The sequence below is a fragment of the Eschrichtius robustus genome, chromosome 17, assembly GCF_028021215.1.
Source record: "Eschrichtius robustus isolate mEscRob2 chromosome 17, mEscRob2.pri, whole genome shotgun sequence".
NCBI lineage: Eukaryota > Metazoa > Chordata > Mammalia > Artiodactyla > Eschrichtiidae > Eschrichtius > Eschrichtius robustus.
In genome coordinates this window covers 86,663,863-86,685,779 of record NC_090840.1, presented here as the reverse complement: position 1 = coordinate 86,685,779, position 21,917 = coordinate 86,663,863, and the positions used below count along the sequence as shown (strand labels likewise).

The window sequence follows — 21,917 nt, the reverse complement described above, 5'->3', positions numbered from 1 at the left end:
AGAGAGCAGGGGCTATTCTTCATTGTGGTGCGCGGGCTTCTCATTGTGGTGGCTTCTCTTGTTGCAGAGCATGGGCTCTAGGCGTGTGGGCTTCAGTAGTTGCAGCATGCAGGCTCAGTAGTTGCGGCACATGGGCTTAGTTGCTCCACAGCATGTGGGATCCTCCCGGACCAGGAAATGAACCCGTGTCCCCTGCATGAGCAGGTGGATTCTTAACCACTGCGCCACCAGGGAAGTCCTCACTGTGATTTTTTTAAAATATTTATTTGGTTGAGCCCGGTCTTCGTTGCAGCTCGAGGGCTCCTTACTTGTGGCATGTGAACTCTTAGTTGCAGCAAGCATGTGGGATCTAGTTTCCTGACCAGGGATCGAACCTGGGGCCCCTGCATTGGGAGCGCGGAGTCTTAACCACTTAGCCACCAGGGAGGTCCCAACATCAGTGATTTTTTAATTAAGAAAAAAAATGAAACACGGAAGTTGCTCTAGTCTGAATGTCTGTGTCCCCCAAACGTATATGTATGTGTTGAAATCCTAATGCCCAATGTGAGGGTGTTATGAGGTGGGGCCTTTGGGAGTGCTTCGGTCATGATGGTGGAGTCCCCCTGATAAGAGACCCCACAGAGCTCCCTTGCCCCTTCCTCCACGTGAGGACACAGAAGTCTGCAGCCAGGAAGAGGGCCTCACCCGCCCCTGCTGGCCCCCTGACCTCAGACATCCGGCCTCCGCACTGTGAGAAATCAATGTCTGTTGTTTATAGGCTGCCCGGTCTGTGGTGCTTTGTTTATTTTCCCCAAGAGAAACTTGGCACGCCCACCGGGAAGATGCATGTTCTGCTGCCATTAGACAGACCCTCATATCAGGAAGAGTTACATGAACAGAGCTGTGTTAACACAGAGACAGCACAGAGCGTAAATGTCAAGTCTGGTCAAGACGGTTTCTCCATGACCGTCTATGGGCAAAGGAGCTTTTTGAATCTTTTTGTTTGTTTGTTTTACTTTTTCGGATTTTCCAAACGTATCATAATGAGTACATATTCCTGACACATGCCCAGCGGTCGAGGAAGAAGTCACAGCACAGTGACGGTGCCAGAAAAGCCTCCATCACTGGTTGAGGCAGATGTGGTGCTCAGCTTACCTGTGCACGTTCTTCTGAGCAGGCCCGGGCAGCCGCGAGCACAGCCCAGGCCAGCTCCTGTCCTCAGGGAAGCAGGGCCCAAGGATGCCAGCTGACGCTGAAGGAGACCTGGGGAGTCTGCACTCCTCGGCTGAGCCAAGATGGGGCCCCGCCTGCGGCCTGGCCTCTGAAACTCTAGCTCCAAGCGCACAGCAGCACCTTAGGGTGGCCTCCTCCTCTCTGTGCCCTTGGCCTACACCTAACTTGCCAGGACCCTCACTCAGGGAAAGGCCTTAATTAACCGAGATCATGGGAGTGTTCTGGAAACAGCACAGAGCAAACACTGCCGCTCTTGATGGGTCGTGGCATGGAGCAGGGGGCAGGAAGGGGGCGCTGGGGAAGCGCAGGTGCCAGGTGGGCACCCAAGCTCATTTGCTGTTTTCAGAGGAGGTTCCTGCCTGATGCTCGGGCCTATTAACACCACCAGACCTGTGACCTGGTTTCGCGGCAGAGCATGGAGGCGGGGACACGCCAGGCCCCTACCTGGGGTGTGGTTATGCTGGAGGGTGCAGGGCTGGCCACGGGCTCTGCACACTCCCACCCTAGAGGCACCCAGGCGAGGCCCCTGCTCCCCTCTCCCCTGCCACCGCCAACTCCACCAGACGCCCAATCCCTACCCTGCTGCCCTACGCTCTGCTATCAACCCAGCATCCAGTATAATCCTCTGAAAACAATTGTCACATCACACTCATTTCACTCAGAATTGAGCCAAAGCTCTTAGAGAGGCCCTTGGGACTGCCCCCTGTGCCCTCCACTCACCTTCCCCCAACTTGGCTGCAGCCACGTGGCCTGTGCACCACAGGCTGCTCCCTCCGCCTCGCCTCCTTTAAGTCTTTGCTCAGGTACCATGTCCTCAAGGAGGCGCAACCCATGCCCCGATTTTTTTTTTTTTTGGCTGCGTCTGGTTTTCGTTGCAGCGTGCAGGCTTCTTTCTAGTTACAGCGCGTGGGCTCAGTAGTTGTGGCACCCAGGCTTAGGTGCCCCATGGCATGTGGGATCTTAGTTCCCCGACCAGTGATCGAACCCGCATCCCCTGCATTGGAAGGATTCTTAACCACTGGGCCACCAGGGAGGTCCCCCCACGACCCAATTTAAAATGATAGCCCAGTTCTCCCACAGCCTTGCCCCCCATCTCCAAAGGCTGCTCTACCTCCTGCACCACTTCCCATCCTCCCATGAGCTACACCACTTGTTTGTATTATGCACTTCGTAATGCCTCCCTCTCCCCACTAGAATGCTCTCCATAAGGTCAGGGATTTAAGACAGGGGAATGAAATGTGCACCCTGAAGCACAGGGTTCCCAAAATCACAGGAGCAAGAGTTCAGTTGTTAGGTGGGGCCAGGCTGAGGAACCTCTGTGTCCTCACAAAGGCCTTGGCCTGGACCCCAGACTGTGACTAGACCACACATGGCCACACCGGAGCAGTGGGTGCCCTTACCTGGCAACAAGACCAACTGACAGCTGCGGGGACGGGGCCTGCAGTTTGATGCCTACCCAGGAGAACATATTTTGTGTAGCTGCTTTACTTCCAAAAAAAGGGAAAGACACAACTGTCCTCTTCACTTAGAGAAATACACGATTATACTCAAACGGGAAGGGCGGCCTTTGCTCTGGAGACACCTGTCTGAGCCAGCTATCCCCGGTGACTAGAAGGGGACCGGTGAGCAAGGCTCAGCCCTGCAGTTTGCGCTCGCACCTCTTCTCCAGGTCGGCCATCTCCTTCAGGACCATGGCCACACCGAACCGCAGCTCCTGGAACTTGGCCGTGGGGACCTCGAAGCGGAGGGCCGACCCATCCGAGAGCTTCAGCTGCATCAGGACACTTGGCTGCAGGGAGCGGGCCAGGGCGCTGGTGGAGATGGCCACGTCCACCCTCCACCGAAAGTCGGCAACATGGGGCAGCCAGGCCCCCTGCTGCCTGGCCACAGAGTCAAGGAGAGGCCGCTGGCTCCCAAACACCACACTGGCCAAGTCCACGACCAGGTCTTGGGGAATGCAGAGCTCCTGGAGCTGGTTCTTGAAGGCATCGGGCTTCAGGCTGGCCGGGGGCAGCCGGAGGGCCTGCTGGAGCAGGGTGTGTGTGCCAGCGATCAGGGCACCCAGCCGCTCCTCAGGCAGGTCTGCGCCAGCCCCGAGGCGCCGCACAGCCTCACGGCAGTCTTCTCCCTGCAGGCTGCTGACCACCAGCTTCAGCAACTTTCTGAACGTGCCCCTGTCCAGGTCCCTCAGGAGCTGGGGCATTGCTGCCACCTCTGGAGGCAGCTGGGCGCCCAGGAAACTCATGCAGCCACTGTGACTGTCACCAGGGCGATGCAGGTGTGGAGCTGCAGGACCCACGGCAGACATCGCTGCTTCCTGCTCTTTGACCGGCAGCCCAGGTAGGAGGTCCCAGCCGCAACTGCCTGGAAGAGGGGTGCAAGAGAAGCCCAGTGACTCCCATGTCCTTTGGGCCAGTGAATGAGGACTGATATGGTCTCCACCTCCCAGATGCTGATGGTGTGAAACACTGATGACAGCCAGCGTGACGGAAGGTGCCCTGGAAGCAGGTGGCGGAGGGGCCCCTCTCCAGTCCCTGGAAGAGGGGAGACAGGAACCGGCAGAAAAGGGAGATGAGGTGGGGAGGAGAGAAGGAAGAGAATCAGGAAACAGGAGAGCAACATAAGTTCTCCAAATAAATAACGGATTAAAGAATGAAGGAGAAGAAAAGTCCAGAGAACACAAGGACACAACAGCCACTGCCGCTGCCACTGACCACTCCAAGATCACTCAGCTACTCCACGTCCAAGCCGCACACGGCTCTGCACGAGCGGGTTACCGTTCTCACCCCACCAACAAGGAAATCGAGGCGGAAACAACTGCTCAAGTCAAGGACTAGAACCCAGGCCCGTCCACTCAGAAGTCCCTGCAGGGGGGCCCAGACGGCGTCTCTCAAGCAGGAAGGGCTGAGGCGCAAGTGTTAAGAGAGGTGGGTGCAGTACCTGGAGAAAAGGGCTGAGATGTCACCTGAAAGACAGCACGACACCCCACACCTGCTTCTGCAGGAGCGCCCGGCCCCCCGCAGCCGCGCCAGGCGCCGAGCAGAGCCGTCCCCAAGGCGCCCCCACCCCCGGCCTGCGGGCCTAAGCGCGGCGGGCCCGGGCGCACGGCGAGCTCCCCACCGGTTTCCTCGTACCCCACTCTCCCGGGAAGGCTGGGTCCCCTCACGCCGGCTGTCAACGACCACCCACGGGTTTTCCTTCAGGGCATGGCCAGTATCCGGACAGCCTTCCGCCGCCCCGCCGCCTGCCGCTCAGGTCCCGGCCCCTGGAGGCCAGCGCGCTGCCCCCTGGCCCGGAGGAAGGAGCGCCCCGAGGCGGCCACCCAAGCTCTTCCGAGCCGCCGCCCCGGCCGCGGTCAGCGCCCTGCGGTCCGGTACCGAGCTGCCGGATCCGCCTCCTGCCTCCAGAGTGTTCGCCGCCTCGCGAGCAGGGCGACCCATTCCCACCCCCGCTTCCCGCTGCGCCCCCGTACCTGGCGCGCGGTCCCAAGCGGAGCACAGAGGCGCGCGCAGCCGGAAGCGCGGCCTGGTTCCCGGAAGCGACCTAGAGACCCCGGCCCCCTCCGGGAGGCAGCTCTAGGACAGCGGGAGGACTCGCCCTCGGTGATCCGCGGCCTGTGGGGCGGGGCCTAGGCCGCCGGGTTGGTCTTACGGGTCCGACCGCGCAGGACGCACCTCCGGTTGTCCTCCGCTCGGATTGCTGCTGCGTGGTTTGGACTCGAAGAGCGGCGGGGTCTCCCCCGGGGTCTGGGGACACGGGGGTAGGGGGGGGTGTGCCCAGTGCAGACCTTCGGCGGGGAGGCTCGCCTGCACAAAAATGCGCGCGAACTTCGCCTCTCAGTTGTTCACTTTGAATAGGTGAATTGATGGGATGTGCATTTATCTCCATAAAGTGGTATTTTAATAAGTCAGGGCTTCCCTGGTGGCGCAGTTGTTAAGAATCCCCCTGCCAATGCAGGGCACATGGGTTCGAGCCCTGGTCCGGGAAGATCCCACATGCCGCGGAGCAGCTAAGCCGGTGCGCCACAACTGCTGAGCTACTGAGCCTGCGCTCTAGAGCTCACAAGCCACAACTACTGAGCCCCCGTGCCACAATTACTGAAGCCCACGCGCCTAGAGCCTGTGCTCTGCAACACGAGAAGCACAGCAATGAGAAGCCTGTGCATCGCAATGAAGAGTAGCCCCTGCTCACTGCAACCAGAGAAAGGCCCACGCACAGCAACGAAGACCCAACACAGCCAAAAATAAAATAAATAAAATAAAATAAAAATTTTAAAAAGCCTAAAAACAAAACGATATCTTTTCTAAATCCATGTGATCCAAAAGCAAGAAATATCGACTTGTAAAAGATAGCTATAGAAAAACCTCAGTACCTGCTTCTGTTCCCATACTTATTAAACAAATTCCATGGAGTCAGGAGAAAAAGGCAGCCCTTTTCTCCCATTTATCCTGAATTTTGTTCTCTTTTTGCCCATTTCCCTCCCATAGAATATCGAGGGCCTTCCCTTTCCCTTACTACCTTCTTCAACTTCTATTACCTAGAAGCTTGAAGAAACCAGCCTATTACTAAGTCCATTAATTTATAAGCTTTTAGCAAATAACTTGTCCTTTAATAATTGTAAGTCAGAATTTTAAAAATCAGCAAATTAAATGTTCAACTTAAGCTAGACAAAAAATATCAAACCTAAATGAAGTAGAAAGAAATAATAAAGAGAAAATGAACTGGGACTTCCCTGGTGGCACAGTGGTTAAGAATCCGCCTGCCAATGCAGGGGACACGGGTTCAAGCCCTGGTCTGGGAAGATCCCACATGCCGCGGAGCAACTAAGCCCTGGTGCCACAACTACTGAGCCTGTGCTCTAGAGCCCGCGTGCCTAGAGCCCATGCTCCACAACAGGAGAAGCCACCGCAATGAGAAGCCCATGCACCGCAACAAAGAGTAGCCCCTGCTCGCCGCAACTAGAGAAAGCCCGTGCGCAGCAACGAAAACCCAACACAGCCAAATAAAATAAATATATAAATATATAAATATATAAATATATATATATATACATATATATATATATACATATATATATATATGTATATATATATATATATATATAAGAACAGGGAATTCCTTGGCAGTCCAGTGGTTATAACTTGGCACTTTCACTGTCGGCACTTTCACTGTCGGCAGAGTTCAGTCCCTGGTGGGGGAATTAAGAGCCCTCAGTGGCGTGCCAAGAAAAAAAGGAAACAGAGTGGATGAATAAAACCGAAAGTAGATTCTTTGAAAAAGACACCAAAAGCACATGACAAAGCAAAAATAGAAATATTGGACCACATTAAAATTAAGAACTTTTGTGCTGCAAATGATACTATCAAGACAGTGAAAAGACAACGCACGGAAGTGTGAAAATATTCGCAAACCATGTATTTGAAATAAGGGACTTGTATCCAGAACATATAAATAACTCTCACAACTCAACAATAAAAAGATAAATAATTTAAAAATTGGAAGAGGATTTGAATAGGTATTTGGGCAAAAAAGACATACAGATGGTCCACAAGCACGTGAAAAGATGCTCAACATAATTAGCTCTCAGGGATATGCAAGTCACAACCACAAGGAGATACGCCTCGCCCGGCCTAGACGGACAGTAACTGGAGTCAACTAGGGCTGGAGACTCGAGCCCTCACGGGCCGCAGTCCCAGCGGATGCAGGATGAGACCGTAAATCGGACCGGATCCCTGGGAAAGTTTGACACGTGCTCGAGAAGTCAGCCTGGAGATACGGGATTTTCGTTCACACTGAGCTGCGTTCTGAGGGGCTTCCCTAGACCGAGCAGATCGCGGCAGCCGCCTGGGCCACCTCCGCCTCGGCAGGCCTAGCTGCCCTTAGCTGCAGGGACTCAGTCACATCCGCCCTTAACCAACGTCAAACGGCTGCCCCCGCGCCTCGCGGAAACCCGGGCGCCCCCAAGAGGCTGAGCCCACCCGCTGGACGGGCCGCACCGCCGGAAGTGGTCCCGGGGCGGGGCCTGCGCGTGCGCCCTCGAGTCGCTCTAGGACGCAGGGAAGACCGTCGACTCTATGGTGCTCGGCGGCCCGCCCTTCTCGGTCCGCGGTGGCTGAGGGGCTGGGGAAACCGAGGGTTGGTGACCGGGGTTTCGGGAGGCGCGCCGGCCGTTTTCTTTCAGCCCTTGACTTGGGGATCGCTAGGCCCCAGCATCGTGAGCAGTCGCGGCTGCCGCAGGGTGGAGGCGACTTGGCCCCAGGGGACCTTCCCCTGAGCGCCCCGGGGGCGCGGTCGGTCCGACGGAGGCGGGCACAGGGCTGCTTATTGGCTGGTGAGGCGGGCGGCCGACGGGAGTCGGCTAAAGAGGCCTCCCGGGTGGGCCGGGTTCCGAGTACAGGGCCTGCCGAGCGTAAAGGAGTCGCGCGGGCTGCGATACAATTGTAGGCGTAGGACAGTCGCTGACTCCACTGGGGCACTTGATCACCCAACTTGAAGAGGCCCTGGCCCCCTGGGGCTTGTTAAGGTCTGCGCAGATGATGAGGGAGGCGGCACCCTGGGGTCTGAGGACTGTGGGGACGGTCCTTGGTGGCGGGGACCCTCATGGACCAGCTGGGGTCTGTGGAGAGTCAGAACTACTTCTGGTAGCACTTGGGAGGGCTTCTAGGTGGCTGTGGTTAAAGATAAAATGCACAGCACGAGCCGAGGAGCTGTAAGTCAGAACCTGGGTCTTGTCACTAACTGAAAGAAACAGTTATCTCCTAAGCACTCAGAGCTCATAGAGATTTTGCTGCCCTTTGGGCATGAACCTGGTAAAATCCACGTGATGAGAACAGTATCTGACATTTATCGAGTACCTGCCACGTGACAGGTTATGCTGAGTGCCCCACACGCACCAGGTAGGTATTAACATCCCCATCTTACAGGTAAGAAGACTAAGGTTGGGGGTTACACAAATTGTCTATGACCGCATACTAAGTGAATTCAGATCCATCTGTCCGACCCCAAACCCATGCTTCTGTTATTCCCCCCAGGGACTCACAATGGGTGCGGCTGGGCGTCTGTGAGGACAGATGAGAGGCTGCAGGTGTGCTACCGAATAGTTTGGAGTCACTCTAAAGCTTCATCAACCCTAAACTTACTTCCCAAGAGGGCAAGAGAACATGATTTTAACTTAGCAGAAATTTGTTCACTCATTAGAGAAAGTCTGAGGAAACCTCCATTCCGCTTAGACTCCAAGCCTCAGAGGAAAGAAAATGGACACATGAAGATCCAGAAGTGTGCAGACGCCACCCAGGCACTGTCTGGGAGACCTGTGGCCGGACAGCCGAGGGCAGTGACCACACCTGTAGTCTGATCCCTACAACGGGGATGGAAACAGCAGCTGTCAGTGCTTGGAGCCACTGAAATTTGAATCTTCAGACCCACTCCCAGATCCCCCAGCCTCCCCTGAAACTTGTGTTCAAAGAGGGGTGCATGCCTGGCAGCAACACTGGTACCACTGACAATGGACGGGCCCTTGCTGGGTTCCCCTGTGCCCTGGTTCTCTGCTCTTCTGTGTCCACTTCCTGGAGGACAGGGCACCTGGTCTCAGCACCAGGGCAAAGCTGAGGAGCAGACCGGGGTTGGTGAGCGTGTCTCTGGACAACCTCCCTCTGGCTGCCTAACCACAGGGGCCCCACTCAGCTGCAAGCTGCACGAGAGCTTCTCTACCCTCAAATCCTACGTGAAGGAAGTGGATCATGAGGTTTGGGTAATCAAGAAACTGATTTACAATCTCTGAGGAACAGAGAAGCCTCTATATTACGCCCGGGAGACAGGTGAGATGAGCCTCACCGAGCACCTCCCAGGGTCCCACACAGTCCTCATTCCTGGATGGCCTGAAGATTAACTGAAGCCCTCCTTGACGATGCCTCACTCCTCAAAAACATGCCAAGGCTCCATGGCCTCCAGGACGGAGCCCACAGTCTCCAGGAGACAAAAAGCCAGGCCCTGCCAGCTCCAGAGTCACATTCCCATCTTTGCTACGTTGCGCCTTTGCTTGCGCTGCTTCTGTCCCCTGTGCCACTTCTGTCCCCTTGTGCTGTCATCCCACCGTCTTCAAGGCAGTTCCAGTCCTCCTTCCTCAAGCCTTCCTGGCCTCTACCACTGCCTCCACCGCACTCCTGTGTTACCCCCAACAGGACCCGAGGAAGCACCTGACTCCGGCTGCGTCTCCCTCTCCCCGTGAGGAGCCCACAGTTGAGGACAGGACTCAGAAATCCCCCTTCCCGTTCCCTTCTTGACCTGTGTGAGGCAACAGCTTGCTCCTCCCCCCAGGCCTGACAATATGGAGCCCCTGGGCCGGCACCCTGCTGGCCTTCATCCGCACCTCCCGACTTCTGAAGATTCAGGCGTTCCTGGCTCGGCCTGTGCCGAGGCCTGGTGGGAAGGAGGTCTGGGTGGCTGTGCCTCACACCTGTTCCTCTCAGGCCTTCCTCCTTTCCCCTTGGATTGGGTCAACTTGGGAAATCTGATGCAAAACTTTTTTTTCTCATTAAACTTTGTTTTAATGGGTCTCAAAATTCTGTGACAGAGTTTTTGTCCAGTTGTTTCCATTAAAAAGTTCTGATTTGGGGACTTCCCTGGTGGTCCAGTGGCTAAGACTCCGCGCTCCCAATGCGGGGGACCCGGGTTCGATCCCTGGTCAGGGAACTAGATCCCACGTACCGCAACGAAGATCCCGTGTGCCGCAGGCTAGGACCCAGCGCAGCCAAATAAATATTAAGAAAAAAATTGTTCTGATTTTAAAAACTAGTAACTTAAAACTGCCACGCAACACCCCCGCAACAATGGTCCACAAAACATTATCTTTTCCTTATGAAGACTTTATGATGCATTGTTCTCATTAGCCAGTCCTTTACTATTAAACCAAAATGGCCAATTGAGACTGTCCTGAGACCGTTCTTTCACCACAGGCTAAGAGTGGGTGGCAGGTATTAGGGACAATACAGTTGACCCTTGAACAACACAGGTTTGAACTGTGGGTCCACTTATATGCAGCTTTTTTTTTTTTTTCCAATAAAAAAATCTGGGGTTGTTGAATCTGCAGACACGGAAGTAAAGTTATACCTGGATCTTCAACTGCGTGGAGAGTTAGTGCCCCTAATCCCCACTTGGCTCAAGGGTTAAGTGTATTCGTTTAGCCTTCTGAACTTTCTTGCCAGCTCCAGCAGCCTTCTCACCTACTGCTTTGATGACACCCACAGCTGCCGTCCATCTCATGTCACAAATACCAAAATGGCCCAGAGAAGGATCGTCAGAGAAGCTCTCAACACACATGGGCTTGCTGGGGACCATTTCAACGATGAAGCATCACGAGGTTTCAAGAATCCGGGGCCATCTTCCAGACTCTTCCCAGTACAGTGATCAACATTCTTCACCTCAGCAGACTTGCAGGCAACAGATGCCCAGCCAGTGCTGACACGGCCTGGATGACTCGGGATAGTCACCTGGGCTGTGAAGCCAGCCACTTGCGTTGCTGGATCATTTTTGCTGTTGCCACGATGAGCGACAGACACGTTCTTGACACTGAAGTCCACACTCCCCAAGAAGAGCTTCACTCAAAGCTACTGCTGTGCACGTGGACAAAGGCGACCACTCCTCTGGGTTTGAGAACCCCCATCTCCTCTCAGCCCACAGGCTTGGTGCCAATGCACCAATTGTGTGGATGTGCTGGAGGGGTGGACGCGAGGGCTTGTCAGCTGGACAAGCTGCGGGCAGCTCGCTTCCACTGCACTGCCACCTCTACCAGGTGTTTTCCATCCCTCCTGGCTGCAGAGGGCTCAGTGGAACCCATCTTGTTAATACCTGCAGTTAGTGGTGTCACACCAGTGTGTAAGCCAGAGGGCCTGCTCAGGGAGGGGTCTGCCCACGCTTGGAGACAGAAGCAGCAACAACCAGGACAGCACGGTCAGCCTGAGATGCGCCTGTGGTCATGTTTTCAATAACTTCTGTGTGTCCTGGGGCGTCACTGATGGTCACAGAATGTTGGCTGGTCTTGGGTCTCCCCAGGGAGGTCAGTGGGGACATGGCGCTCATGCTGAGCTTGAAGCCATGTAGGGGAGCCCTTCCCATCCCCGGAGGCTCCCTCCCCCCACCCCCCACAGTTCTCCACGGCTCCTTTGTTACTCCCACCATAGCTGTGAGGCAGAGAGCCAGGAGAGGCAGACGCACCTGAGCTCCGTATCCAGCGATGACGACGTCTTTTCCTTGCCCGTTTTGGCTTAGCCTTAGTGGTGGTTTTTATTTATTTATTTATTTATTTATTTATTTATTTATTTATTTATTTAGGTAAGGAAATGGAGATCCATATTTTTGTTTGTTTGTTTTCATAAATCTATTTATTTATTTTTGGCTGCGTTGGGTCTTCATTACTTCACATGGGCTTTCTCTAGTTTTGGCGAGCGGGGGCTACTCTTTGTTGCAGTGCACGGGCTTCTCATCGCGGTGGCCTCTCTTGTTGCGGAGCATGGGCTCTAGGTGAGCGGGCTTCAGCAGTTGTGGCTCGCGGGCTCTAGAGCGCAGGCTCAGTAGTTGTGGCGCACGGGCTTAGTTGCTCCGTGGCATGTGGGATCTTCCGAGACCAGGGCTCGAACCTGTGTCCCCTGCGTTGGCAGGCGGATTCTTAACCACTGCACCACCAGGGAAGCCCTAGTGGTGGTTTTTAAACGCCTGTGTCTGGGAGCAAATCCACTGTGGAAAAAGCCAGAAACTTTTCAACAACCATTTTATGTAAACAACCAACTATTCCGTTATACCTACAGTTTGAAATTCACGGTGGCTTTCTAGCCTTTATTTTCTACTGTAAGGACCTTACTATATATGTCACTATAGTTCATTGCTTTGGGGAGGATTGAGCTGCAAATGAGCGTTCTTTCACAGATTTTAGAATGCAGCGTTGGCTGCGGCCGGTGCTCCACTTGATTGTGGAGGCGGGGTAAGGCCCCTTTTGCATGCTTCCAGATTTTAGAAACTTAGCACAGAAATGTAGGAAACTGTCAGCTACTGTCCATTTGGGTTTCGTGAAGAACTGAGTCACTGCTCGCCATTGTTCAGGAGAAGAAAGCTCCGGGGACCCGGCACTAACTGCAGCAATTTTGCACTTTTCCATGAATCCACGGACCCATTTCTCCATCTGCTTTTCTCTGTACATTTGATTCTTCCGTTCTTTGAGACCTGGCCACATCACAGATCACTGGCTTCCCCTGCAGATGGGAATACAGCTGGCTTTGCCTCTGCCTGCACTCTGGTCTAAGGGCATCATGTCTCCCGCAGAGCAGGGCCACCCACGGCAAGAACTGGGCGAGGGGGGCAGTTTGTTCAACAGGGAGCAGCTGGCAAGGGCAGGCGCCCAGAATGCCCCCTCTGCCTATGACCAGAGCCTTTCTTGTACCCATTACATCCCATATGAGGGGAGTTTACAGTTAAACAGGTACTTGCTGCCTTGAGGGACGTCCACACCGGTCCCTGTGCCTGTCCTGGAGCCTCCCCCAGGCCGTGCTGACTGGGCTGGGTGCTGCAGGCTCTCTGAGCCTCTGTACAGCTGAGGGGCAGGTGCCCGTCCCTGCAAGGGCTAGTGACACAGACAATGCACTTAGTGCCAGAGTGAGGGGCCCCACGTGCAGAAGCAGAGGAGCCAGACTCCACAGAGAGATAGAGAGGAGAGAAGGTCCACGCGGTGGGGACAGAGGGGTCCCAGGCTTCCAGGTCAGCCTCCTGCCATCTGTGTGAGCCAACTCTGTGTCCTCCCAGCTGGGTCTTCTCCTCACGGTGAGCAGCACCCAGGGCTCCCACTCCTTGCGATCAGATGATCCCAGACCTAAGGCACAGGAAGACGTCCTGGACAGTGCACAGGTCCTGGGAGCCAGTCCCTGCCCTGGACACACCTGGGGACATGGCCTTATCGAGCAGCTGTGCCCACCAAACAGTCCAGCTTCCCTGAACACAGACGTGGGTCCACACGTGTCCCGAGCCATGGCCTGCACTCCAGCTAGTAACCCTGGGGAACAGAAGGTGAGACTCCCTCCAAGGAGTCCTGGGCACTCATCTCTGGGTCCAGCCCAGGTGGGAGGGGCCAAGGTGGCCCGAGAGGCTGGGAGGCTGCTGGACACACGTCCGGGTCCTCCTCCCCATTGCCCTCCACCAAACTCCATTATTCAGTGTCATCCACTTGTCTCCTCTAGCCTGAAAACATGAGCCCATAATCCATCCCAATGCTCCCTATGGTTCTCCTGCTGTGAGGAAAGGGACAAAGAGAAGGGACAGTCAGGCAAAAGATGTGAACAGATACCTCACTAGAGAAGATTTATTTTTATTTATTTATTTTAATTTACTTTTGGCTGCGTTGGGTCTTCCTTGCTGCGCACGGGCTTTCTCTAGTTGCGGAGAGTGGGGGCTACTTTTCCTTGCAGTGCACGGGCTTCTCATTGTGGTGGCTTCTCTTGTTGCGGAGCACGGGCTCTAGGAGCACGGACTTCAGTAGTTGTGGTGCGTGGGCTCAGTAGTTGTGGCTCAGGAGCTCTAGAGCGCAGGCTCAGTAGCTGTGGCACACGGGCTTAGTTGCTCTGCAGAATGTGGGATCTTCCCAGACCAGGGCTTGAACCCGTGTTCCCTGCATTGGAAGGGAGATTCTTGACCACTGCACCACCAGGGAAGTCCCTAGAGAAGATTTATGAGTGGCAAACAAACACATGAAAAGATACTCAACACCATTAATCATTAGGAAAATTCACTTTTAAGTCACAATGAGGAACACCCATTAAAATTGATGAAATTAAAAAAGACTGGGCACACTCACACTGGCAAAAAGACAGACATAGAGACCGATGGGACAGAAGAGACAGCCCAGGAATAAACTCTCACGTCGCTGAGAAAATAGTCTTTGACCAGAGTGCCAAGAGCGTCTAATGAGGAAAGGGCAGTGTTTTCAACAAAGGGTGTTGGGAAAATTGGCTATCTGCATGCAAAAGAATGAAGTTGAACCCTTATTTCATGCTGTATTAAAAAATTAACTGAGCCCCCGCTCGCCGCAACTAGAGAAAGCCCATGTGCAGCAACGAAGACCCAATGCAGCCAAAAATAAATAAATAATAACTAAATTAATTTTTTTTAAAAATGGAAAATGGATCAAAGGCCTAAAGCCACTAAACTCATAGAAGAAAATGGGAAAGCTTCATAACATTGAATGTGGCAAAGATTTCTTGAATATGACACCAAAGCACACACAATAAAAGCAAAAATAGGTAAATTGGACATCAGACAAACTTTTCTGTGCATCAAAGGACACAATCAAGAGAGTGAAAAGGCAACCCAAAGAACTGGAGAAAATATTTACAAATCCTATATCTAATAAGAGGTTAATATCCAAAATATATTAAGAATTCCAACTCAACAACAACAACAAAACAAATACCAGATTTAAAAATGGGCAAAGGACTTGAGCAGACATTTCTCCAAAGATGATGGACAAATGGCCAACGAAGCGACAAAAAGATGCTAAACATTACTAATAATTAGGGAAATGCAAATCAAAACCACAGTGAAGGGCTTCCCTGGTGGCGCAGTGGTTGAGAATCTGCCTGCCAATGCAGGGGACACGGGTTCGAGCCCTGGTCTGGGAAGATCCCACATGCCGCGGAGCAACTAGGCCCGTGAGCCACAACTACTGAGCCTGCGTGTCTGGAGCCTGTGCTCCCAACAAGAGAGGCCGCGATAGTGAGAGAGGCCCGTGCACCGCGATGAAGAGTGGCCCCCGCTTGCCGCAACTAGAGAAAGCCCTCGCACAGAAACAAAGACCCAACACAGCTAAAAATTAAAAATTAAAACAAACAAACAAACAAAAAAACACCACAGTGAAATACCATTTCACACCCATTAGGATGGTGCCTATAAAAAAAATAAAACAATAACAATTGTTGGTGAGGATGTGGAGAAACTGGAACTCATGGACACTTTTGGTAGAAATGTAAATTTGTGCAGCCTCTGTGGAAAATAGTATGGAGGTCCCTCAAAATATTAAAAATAAACTACCATTTGGGAACTTCCCTGGTGGCACAGTGGTTAAGAATCCGCCTGCCAGTGCAGAGGACACGGGTTCGAGCCCTGGTCCGGGAATATCCCACATGCCGTGGAGCAACTAGGCCTGCTGCCACAACTACCGAAGCCCGCGCGCCAAGAGCCCGTGCTCCGCAACAAGAGAAGCTAACACAATGAGAAGGCTGGCACCGCAACAAAGAGTAGCCCCCGCTCGCCGCAACTGGAGAAAGCCCACGCACAGCAGTGAAGACCCAATGCAGCCAAAAAGAAATAAATAAAATAAATAAATTTATAAAAAAAAAAAAAACACCAAAAAACTACCATTTGATCCAGTAATCCCATTTCTGGGTGTATACCCAAAAGAACTGAAAGGTGGATCTCAAAGAGATACTTGCACACCCATGTTCATAGCAGCATTATTCATAATAGTAAAGAGGTAGAAGCAACCCAAGTGTCCATCGATGAATGGATAAACAAAATGTGGTGTGTATATATAATGGAATATTACTCAGCCTTAAAACAGAAGGAAATTCTGACACATGCTACAACATAGATGACCCTGGAGGACATTATGTTGAGTGAAATAAGTCAGTCACAAAAAGACAAATACAAATACATTCCACTTATATGAGGTATCTAAAGTAATCAAATTCATAAAAATGGAAAGTAGAGTGGTGGTTGCCAGTGGCTGACGGGAGGGAGGAATGAGGAGTTGCTTAATGGGCAGAGAGGTTTAGTTTTGCAAGATCTGGATCTGGACCACTGTTGCACAACAATATGAATATACTTATCACTACTGAACTGTTCACTTAAAGATGATTAAGATGGTAATTTTATGGTGTGTGTGTGTGTGTGTGTGTGTGTCTTACCACAATTTAAACAAAGACTGGCCATGTCAAGAGTCTGTGAGGTTGTGCAGGAAATGAAACCCTCATCACTGCTGGTGGGGATGGAAAGTGGTGCAGCCACGTGGAAAATGGTTTGGAGGCTTCATAAAAAGTCCAACATACACCTCGCATATGAGCCATCCATTCTACTCCTAGGTGTTTACCCTAGGAGAAAAGGATTTCATTTACACCAAATTCTAGAAAGTGAAACTGACCTAATAGTGACAGAAAGCAGAGTTCCCTGGAGATGGGGTGGGGGAGGGTAAGAGGGCGGATTCATTGGGGCCTGCAAGACTGGGGAAGTGCCAGACACGTTCATTGTCTTGATTGTGTTAATTCTTTCACAGATGTGAAATTAAGAATTAATACGTCAAAGCTTATCATCAAATTGTATCCTTTAAATTTGTGCGGTTTATTGTATGTCAATTATATCTCAATAAAAGTTTAAAATATTTTTAAAAAGAAGTCAGCCTGTCTTATTTTCCAGGCAGCAAAATCAAAGGAGGTCTCAGCAGCTAGCCTCCTGCAGGGGAGGAAAAAGAGCAGGTGGGGGCGCGTCCACCCCTCTCCCCTAAACTCCCTAGGACGCGTGGGGCTGAGCCCCTGGTCCTATCAGCGGACCGCTGGGCGACCTTGGCCAAGCTTATCAACTCTGTGCTCAGCGTCTCCACCCGGAAGAGAGAATGATGACAGTACCTACCGTAAAGGAAAAATTATACCAAGCCTGGTGTGCCGAGGTAGCTTCCTTGGGGAATAAAGAGCGTCCCTGATAGAACACCTAAGCAATTTCTGTTGAGCTGTAATCGGATTAAGATGGAAACCAGTTACCACCAACCCAGGGGACCATCAGCCTGTCCCTGCTCGTGGGCAGAGCCCCAGACCTGGCACAGAGCCCACTGCAGGTGGGGAGCGGCCCTCGGACTGGAGGGAAGGGATTTGATTGGGTTTGACAGCCCAGAGCCAGCTGGGGAGAGGGGGCCCTGAGGGAGTGAGCCGTGGGGGCGTGGTCAGGGCGGAGCGTCGAGGAGCTTAAGAGGCTGTCTCCTGGGAGAGTGTCCTTGGGCAAGGGGCGTGACCCGGGAAGGCGTGACTGGGATCAGAGGGACGCGGCGAAGCCAAGGTCCGGAGGGAGGCGCGGTCAAGCAAGGGGCAAGGAGGGTGTTGGGGGCGTGACCCGGTGCAGGGGCGGTCGTGAGGGGCGTGGTCAGGAGGCCGGAGCGGGTCCCAGCGGGTCCACGCTGTCCCGCCTGCGCTCGAGCCCTCGGGGCGCCAGGCCGCTGTTCCCGCGCCGCCGCCCAGCCGGGACGGAGCCAGAGGTGATGCTGGAGCACCCTGTCTTCCTGGCCCCGTCCTGCAGGGGCGAGTGGGATGAAAAGGGGTCCTCAGTGGGATTGCGTGCGGCCGGGCAGCGGAGGGGAGGCGGCGCCTTTGCACGCAGGCACCGGGCCCTTTCCTGTCTGGACCAGGCGCTTCTCCTCGTTTATCAACGTATCCCTGACTCCGCAGCTCTTCCTTTCCATCACGTAGGTGCAGGTGTTTTATACATGTCCTTAATATGTTTTTTCCTTGTAAAATATGCACTGTTGTGTGGTGTATGTGACTTAATTTACATGTTGTGCTATAAAGCCCACTTCACTTAATTTTTTACGCAGCGCCTTGTTTTTAGGATCTTCTCTTGTTCTCCATACCTCTGGTTCTTTGTCCCTAACTGCTGCGTAGCACTGTCAGTCTGCGCGTCTGTCCCTGATGATGGACACCTAAGTTGCCTCTTATTCCCCATCACTGCAAATCACGTAGTGCTGAGTATCTTTTTACCTGGTCCCTAGGAATGAAAATTCCTCTGGATTATCTATCCAAGAACGGGTTGCTTGTTCATAAGGTATCTGCACGCTTAATTTCACTGACTACCGCTAGGTTGCCCTTCAGAGCTGCTGAGTACATTTACACTCCCAGTAGCCGTGCCTGAGAGTTCCCAATTCACTACACCTTCCCCAACACTAAGTGTTATACAGTGTTCTTATTTTTGCCAATCAGATGTATATCATGGTTGTTTCAATTTGTCCTTAATGGATTCCTAGTGAGTTTCATGATCTCCTCAAATACCATGTGGGCTTTCCCCCTTCGTGAATTGTCTTTTCATATGTATGTTTTTTTTGTTTTTGTTTCTGGCCTATGTTTCTATTGGAGTTCCTGTTTTTTGTTTTGTTTCGTTGTTAATACGCAAGAGCTCTTGTATATTCTAGATACTGATTTCTTGTCAGATTTAGATTGCAAATGTCTTCTGCTAGTCCATCATCTATTAACTTTAACTGTGATGTCATCTGTTTAATAGACATTAAATCAGAGGTAGTCAAATTAGTTAATTTTTTACCTTGTGGCTTGTAGTTTTGTGGTTTTAATAAGTCTTTACCCTCTCCAAGGTCATAAAGATTCACCCCTCTATTTTTTTTAGAAGTATTTCAGTTTTACTTTCTTCTACTTTTCACATTTATGTGGATAATCTATTGGGAACCCAATTTTATACATATTAGATGTGGCTCCAGCTTCATGTTTCTTCAAATAATTCCTCAACAAAGAATACATTAAATAATCAATCTTTCCCCATTACTTTTTATACATTAGTGAGATTCTGAATTCTTTTTTCTGTTCTATTGGTCCATTTGTGTTCCTGGGCCTATCAAGTACCATTGCTTTGGAGTAGATCCTAACATCTGGTAGAGTACCTGCCTGCTGTATGTCCTCCTTCAAAACTGAACTAGCTATTTGTAGACTTTTATTCTTCCATGTATGTCTAAAAAATGTTTTTCACATTCCTCAAAAAATCTTACTAGAACTAGATTATTAATATTTTGGTTTTTTAGACCACTTTAGTGAGCATTGACATCTTTACAGTGTTATGCCATCTGGTCCATGAACATTGTATGTTTCTCCATTTATTTAGGCTTTCTTTTAAGATACTTTCATAGAGTTTTTATGTGTCCTCTATAAAGGTTTTGTATATTTTTAATTAGCTTAATGCCTACATAGTTTATAGCTTCTGTTGGTGTTGTGAAGGGCATCTCACTTTCTATCATATTTTCCAGTTGGTGGTTTCTCATCTGTAGAGAACCATTGTTGGGTTTTGTGAGCAGATCTTATTGAACTCACTGATTCTCATACTTTGTTGATTCTGTATATTTTCTGCGTAGAATTTCATATTATCTTCAATTTTTGAGACTTTAGGTTGTTCTCTTCTAATCCTTAGGCTCTTTTTTTTCTTTTATTGTTGCATCGGCTGAGCACACCTGCCTCCACCCACCAACATTAGTAGGCATCCTTTCTTGCTCCTGACCTTAAAGGGTTTGTATCCAAAGATTCTCTGTTGAAAATAATTTGTGTGGGATTTTGGTATATAGCCTTTACCCAGTTAATAAAGTTTCCTTTGTAGTCTCAGTTAAAAATTTTTTGATCATAAAGAGATGCTGACTTTTATCAACAATTGAGAGAAGGAGGTGATTTTATCCTTAGTTTGATGATATGCTAAATTACACTGATAGATTTTTCTGATGTTATGTTATCCTTACATTCTTTTTTTAAAAATTTTATTTATTTATTTATTTAATTTTTGGCTGTGTTGGGTCTTCGTTGCTGCCCACGGGCTTTCTCTAGTTGTGGCGAGCAGGGGCTACTCTTCGTTGCGGTGCGCGGGCTTCTCATTGTGGTGGCTTCTCTTGTTGCGGAGCACCAGCTCTAGGTACACAGGCTTCGGTAGTTGTAGCTCACGGGCTCAGTAGTTGTGGCACACGGGCTTAGTTGCTCCGCGGCATGTGGGATCTTCCCGGACCAGGGCTCAAACCCATGTCCCTTGCATTGGCAGGCAGATTCTTAACCACTGCACCACCAGGGAAGTCCCTATCCTTACATTCTTGTATATTCTTAAGCATTCTATGTTTTTGTATGTTGGCATTCAGTTAACAATTTTTATGTACGAATTTCACATCTATGTTTTCAAATAAAATGAGCCTAATTTATCCCAAACTACTAATGTAGCCCTCCCCACCTTCCCCTTTGGTAATCATAAGATTGTTTTCTATGTCTGTGAGTCTGTTTCTGTTTTGTAAATAAGTTCATTTGTATCTTTAAAAACTTATTTATTTATTTATTTATTTATTTATTTATTTATTGGCCATGCCACACGGCTTGCGGCTTAGTTCACCGCCCAGGGATTGAACCCGGGACACAGCAGTGAAATCCCCAGGTTCTAACCACTGGACGGCCAGGGAATTCCCTGTATCATTTTTTTTAGATTCCACAAATAAGTGATATCATATGATATTTGTCTTTCTCTGTCTGACTTACTTCACTTAGTATGATAATCTCTGGTCCATCCATGTTGCTGCAAATGGCATCATTTCATTCTTTTTTATGGCTGAATAATATTCCATTGTATATATGTACCACATCTTTATCCATTCATCCCAAATTAGTAGTGTGGGATTAACAGATACACACTACTATATATAAAATAGGTAAACAACAAGGACCTACTGTATAGCACAAGGAACTATACTCAATATCTTGTGATAAACTATAATGGAAAAGAATCTGAAAAAAATATGTATAACTGAATCACTTTGCTATACAATTGAAACTAACAACGTTGTAAGTTAACTATACTTCAATAAAAAACAAAATAAAACCAACAAACAAAAACAATATGATGGTGAGGTGCAGGCAAGTCTTTTGTGAAGCATGGCCACCACGGGACCCAAGGACCTGGGAGGGATAAGTGGAGTTAAAGGAGGCATTTTGTTTTTATAACGAGAAACATCAGTGGCTTTGTATGCTCATGCAAATAATAAAACAGAGAGAGACAAACAGATGATGCAGGAGAGGAGACAGATGAACAAAATCTTTGAGAATGCAAGAAGGAGTGGGTCCCAGTTCATCAGAGGAAGGCCTGCCTTGTATAGGAGCAGGGAAACTGCCTGCCCATTTTCAGGAGGGAAGGTGAAGGGCAGGGATAGATATGGGCGGGCCTTTGGGTTTGGTGATAAGAAGTTTTGTTCTCATCTGGGAGGCTCAACTAGAGAGGCCTAAGAAATTCCTATGCTCACTTTGGGGAATGGGAGACTTACCCTCTGGAGAAAAATCACAAGATTGCCAAGGAGTGTGAAGTGCTCCTTCTAAGTTTAAAGTGAAGCCAGCCAGCGCAGGTCTGTGATGTTTCTGCAGCATTCATGATGGAGAATGGTGGGGTTCCTCCAGACTGGGCTTTCTCAAGTGTGCACAACGGTCTCCGAAGCTAGAGACAGGAGAGCAGAGACCATTTTTCCTGTGTATGGGAGTGCAGTGTGAAGATGGGCCAAATGGGAAGCCAAAGAGTGGTGACAGAGTGCGGATCAGAGAGCCGGGAGGCAAAGCACTGCAGCAGCGGTGCACTGAGGGAGTGAGCTGCAGGCCGGAAGTGGAACTCAACTGAGGGCTTCTGAGCTTGAGCTTTCAGCCCTTTGCAGTTCCTTGTGCGAATGGGATCCGGGCTGTGGCCACGGAGTGGTGTGGGCTTCTCTGTTTTGTTGTGGGAGTTTCAGGCTGGTTAGCTTCCATTTATATCGACATGCATGTCAAATACTACAACTTCTGGAAATGAATACTGTATAGGTAATAATAATTTTTAAAAGCCTGAAGAGCAGGCTAAACGCAGGTTAGAAAACGCTAAAGAGAACAATAGTAAGGCTTAACTGAGCAATTACCAAGATTTAAGAT

The 21,917-nt window shown here is 50.6% G+C and overlaps 1 protein-coding gene and 1 long non-coding RNA gene across 4 annotated transcripts; one reads left to right on the top strand and one right to left on the bottom strand.

Annotated features, from left to right (window-relative positions):
* Positions 1 to 2,679: 2,679 nt before the first annotated feature.
* Positions 2,680 to 4,740, bottom strand: COMMD5 (COMM domain containing 5). Of its 3 annotated transcripts, none has more exons than XM_068526205.1 (2): positions 4,685 to 4,740; positions 2,680 to 3,576 (listed from the first exon to the last, which is right to left on the bottom strand). In XM_068526205.1, the coding sequence occupies exon 2, from the start codon at positions 3,518 to 3,520 to the stop codon at positions 2,846 to 2,848; it is 675 nt and encodes a 224-aa protein (XP_068382306.1). In that variant the 5' UTR covers positions 3,521 to 3,576; positions 4,685 to 4,740; the 3' UTR covers positions 2,680 to 2,845. The 3 variants fall into 3 exon arrangements, with proteins under 3 accessions (XP_068382306.1, XP_068382308.1, XP_068382307.1); XM_068526207.1 differs by having other exon boundaries at positions 2,680 to 3,746; positions 4,685 to 4,716; XM_068526206.1 differs by lacking the exon at positions 4,685 to 4,740 and adding an exon at positions 4,347 to 4,663.
* Positions 4,741 to 7,360: 2,620 nt separating this feature from the next.
* On the top strand, positions 7,361 to 9,773 carry LOC137751550 (uncharacterized). The gene is made up of 2 exons (XR_011070837.1): positions 7,361 to 8,108; positions 8,244 to 9,773. It is a non-coding gene; the product is annotated as an uncharacterized lncRNA (long non-coding RNA).
* Positions 9,774 to 21,917: the final 12,144 nt, after the last annotated feature.

Coding starts and splice junctions, on each gene's coding strand:
- COMMD5 (XM_068526205.1), bottom strand. CDS start 3,520: ATGTCTGCCGTGGGTCCTGCAGCTCCACACCTGCATCGCCCTGGTGAC.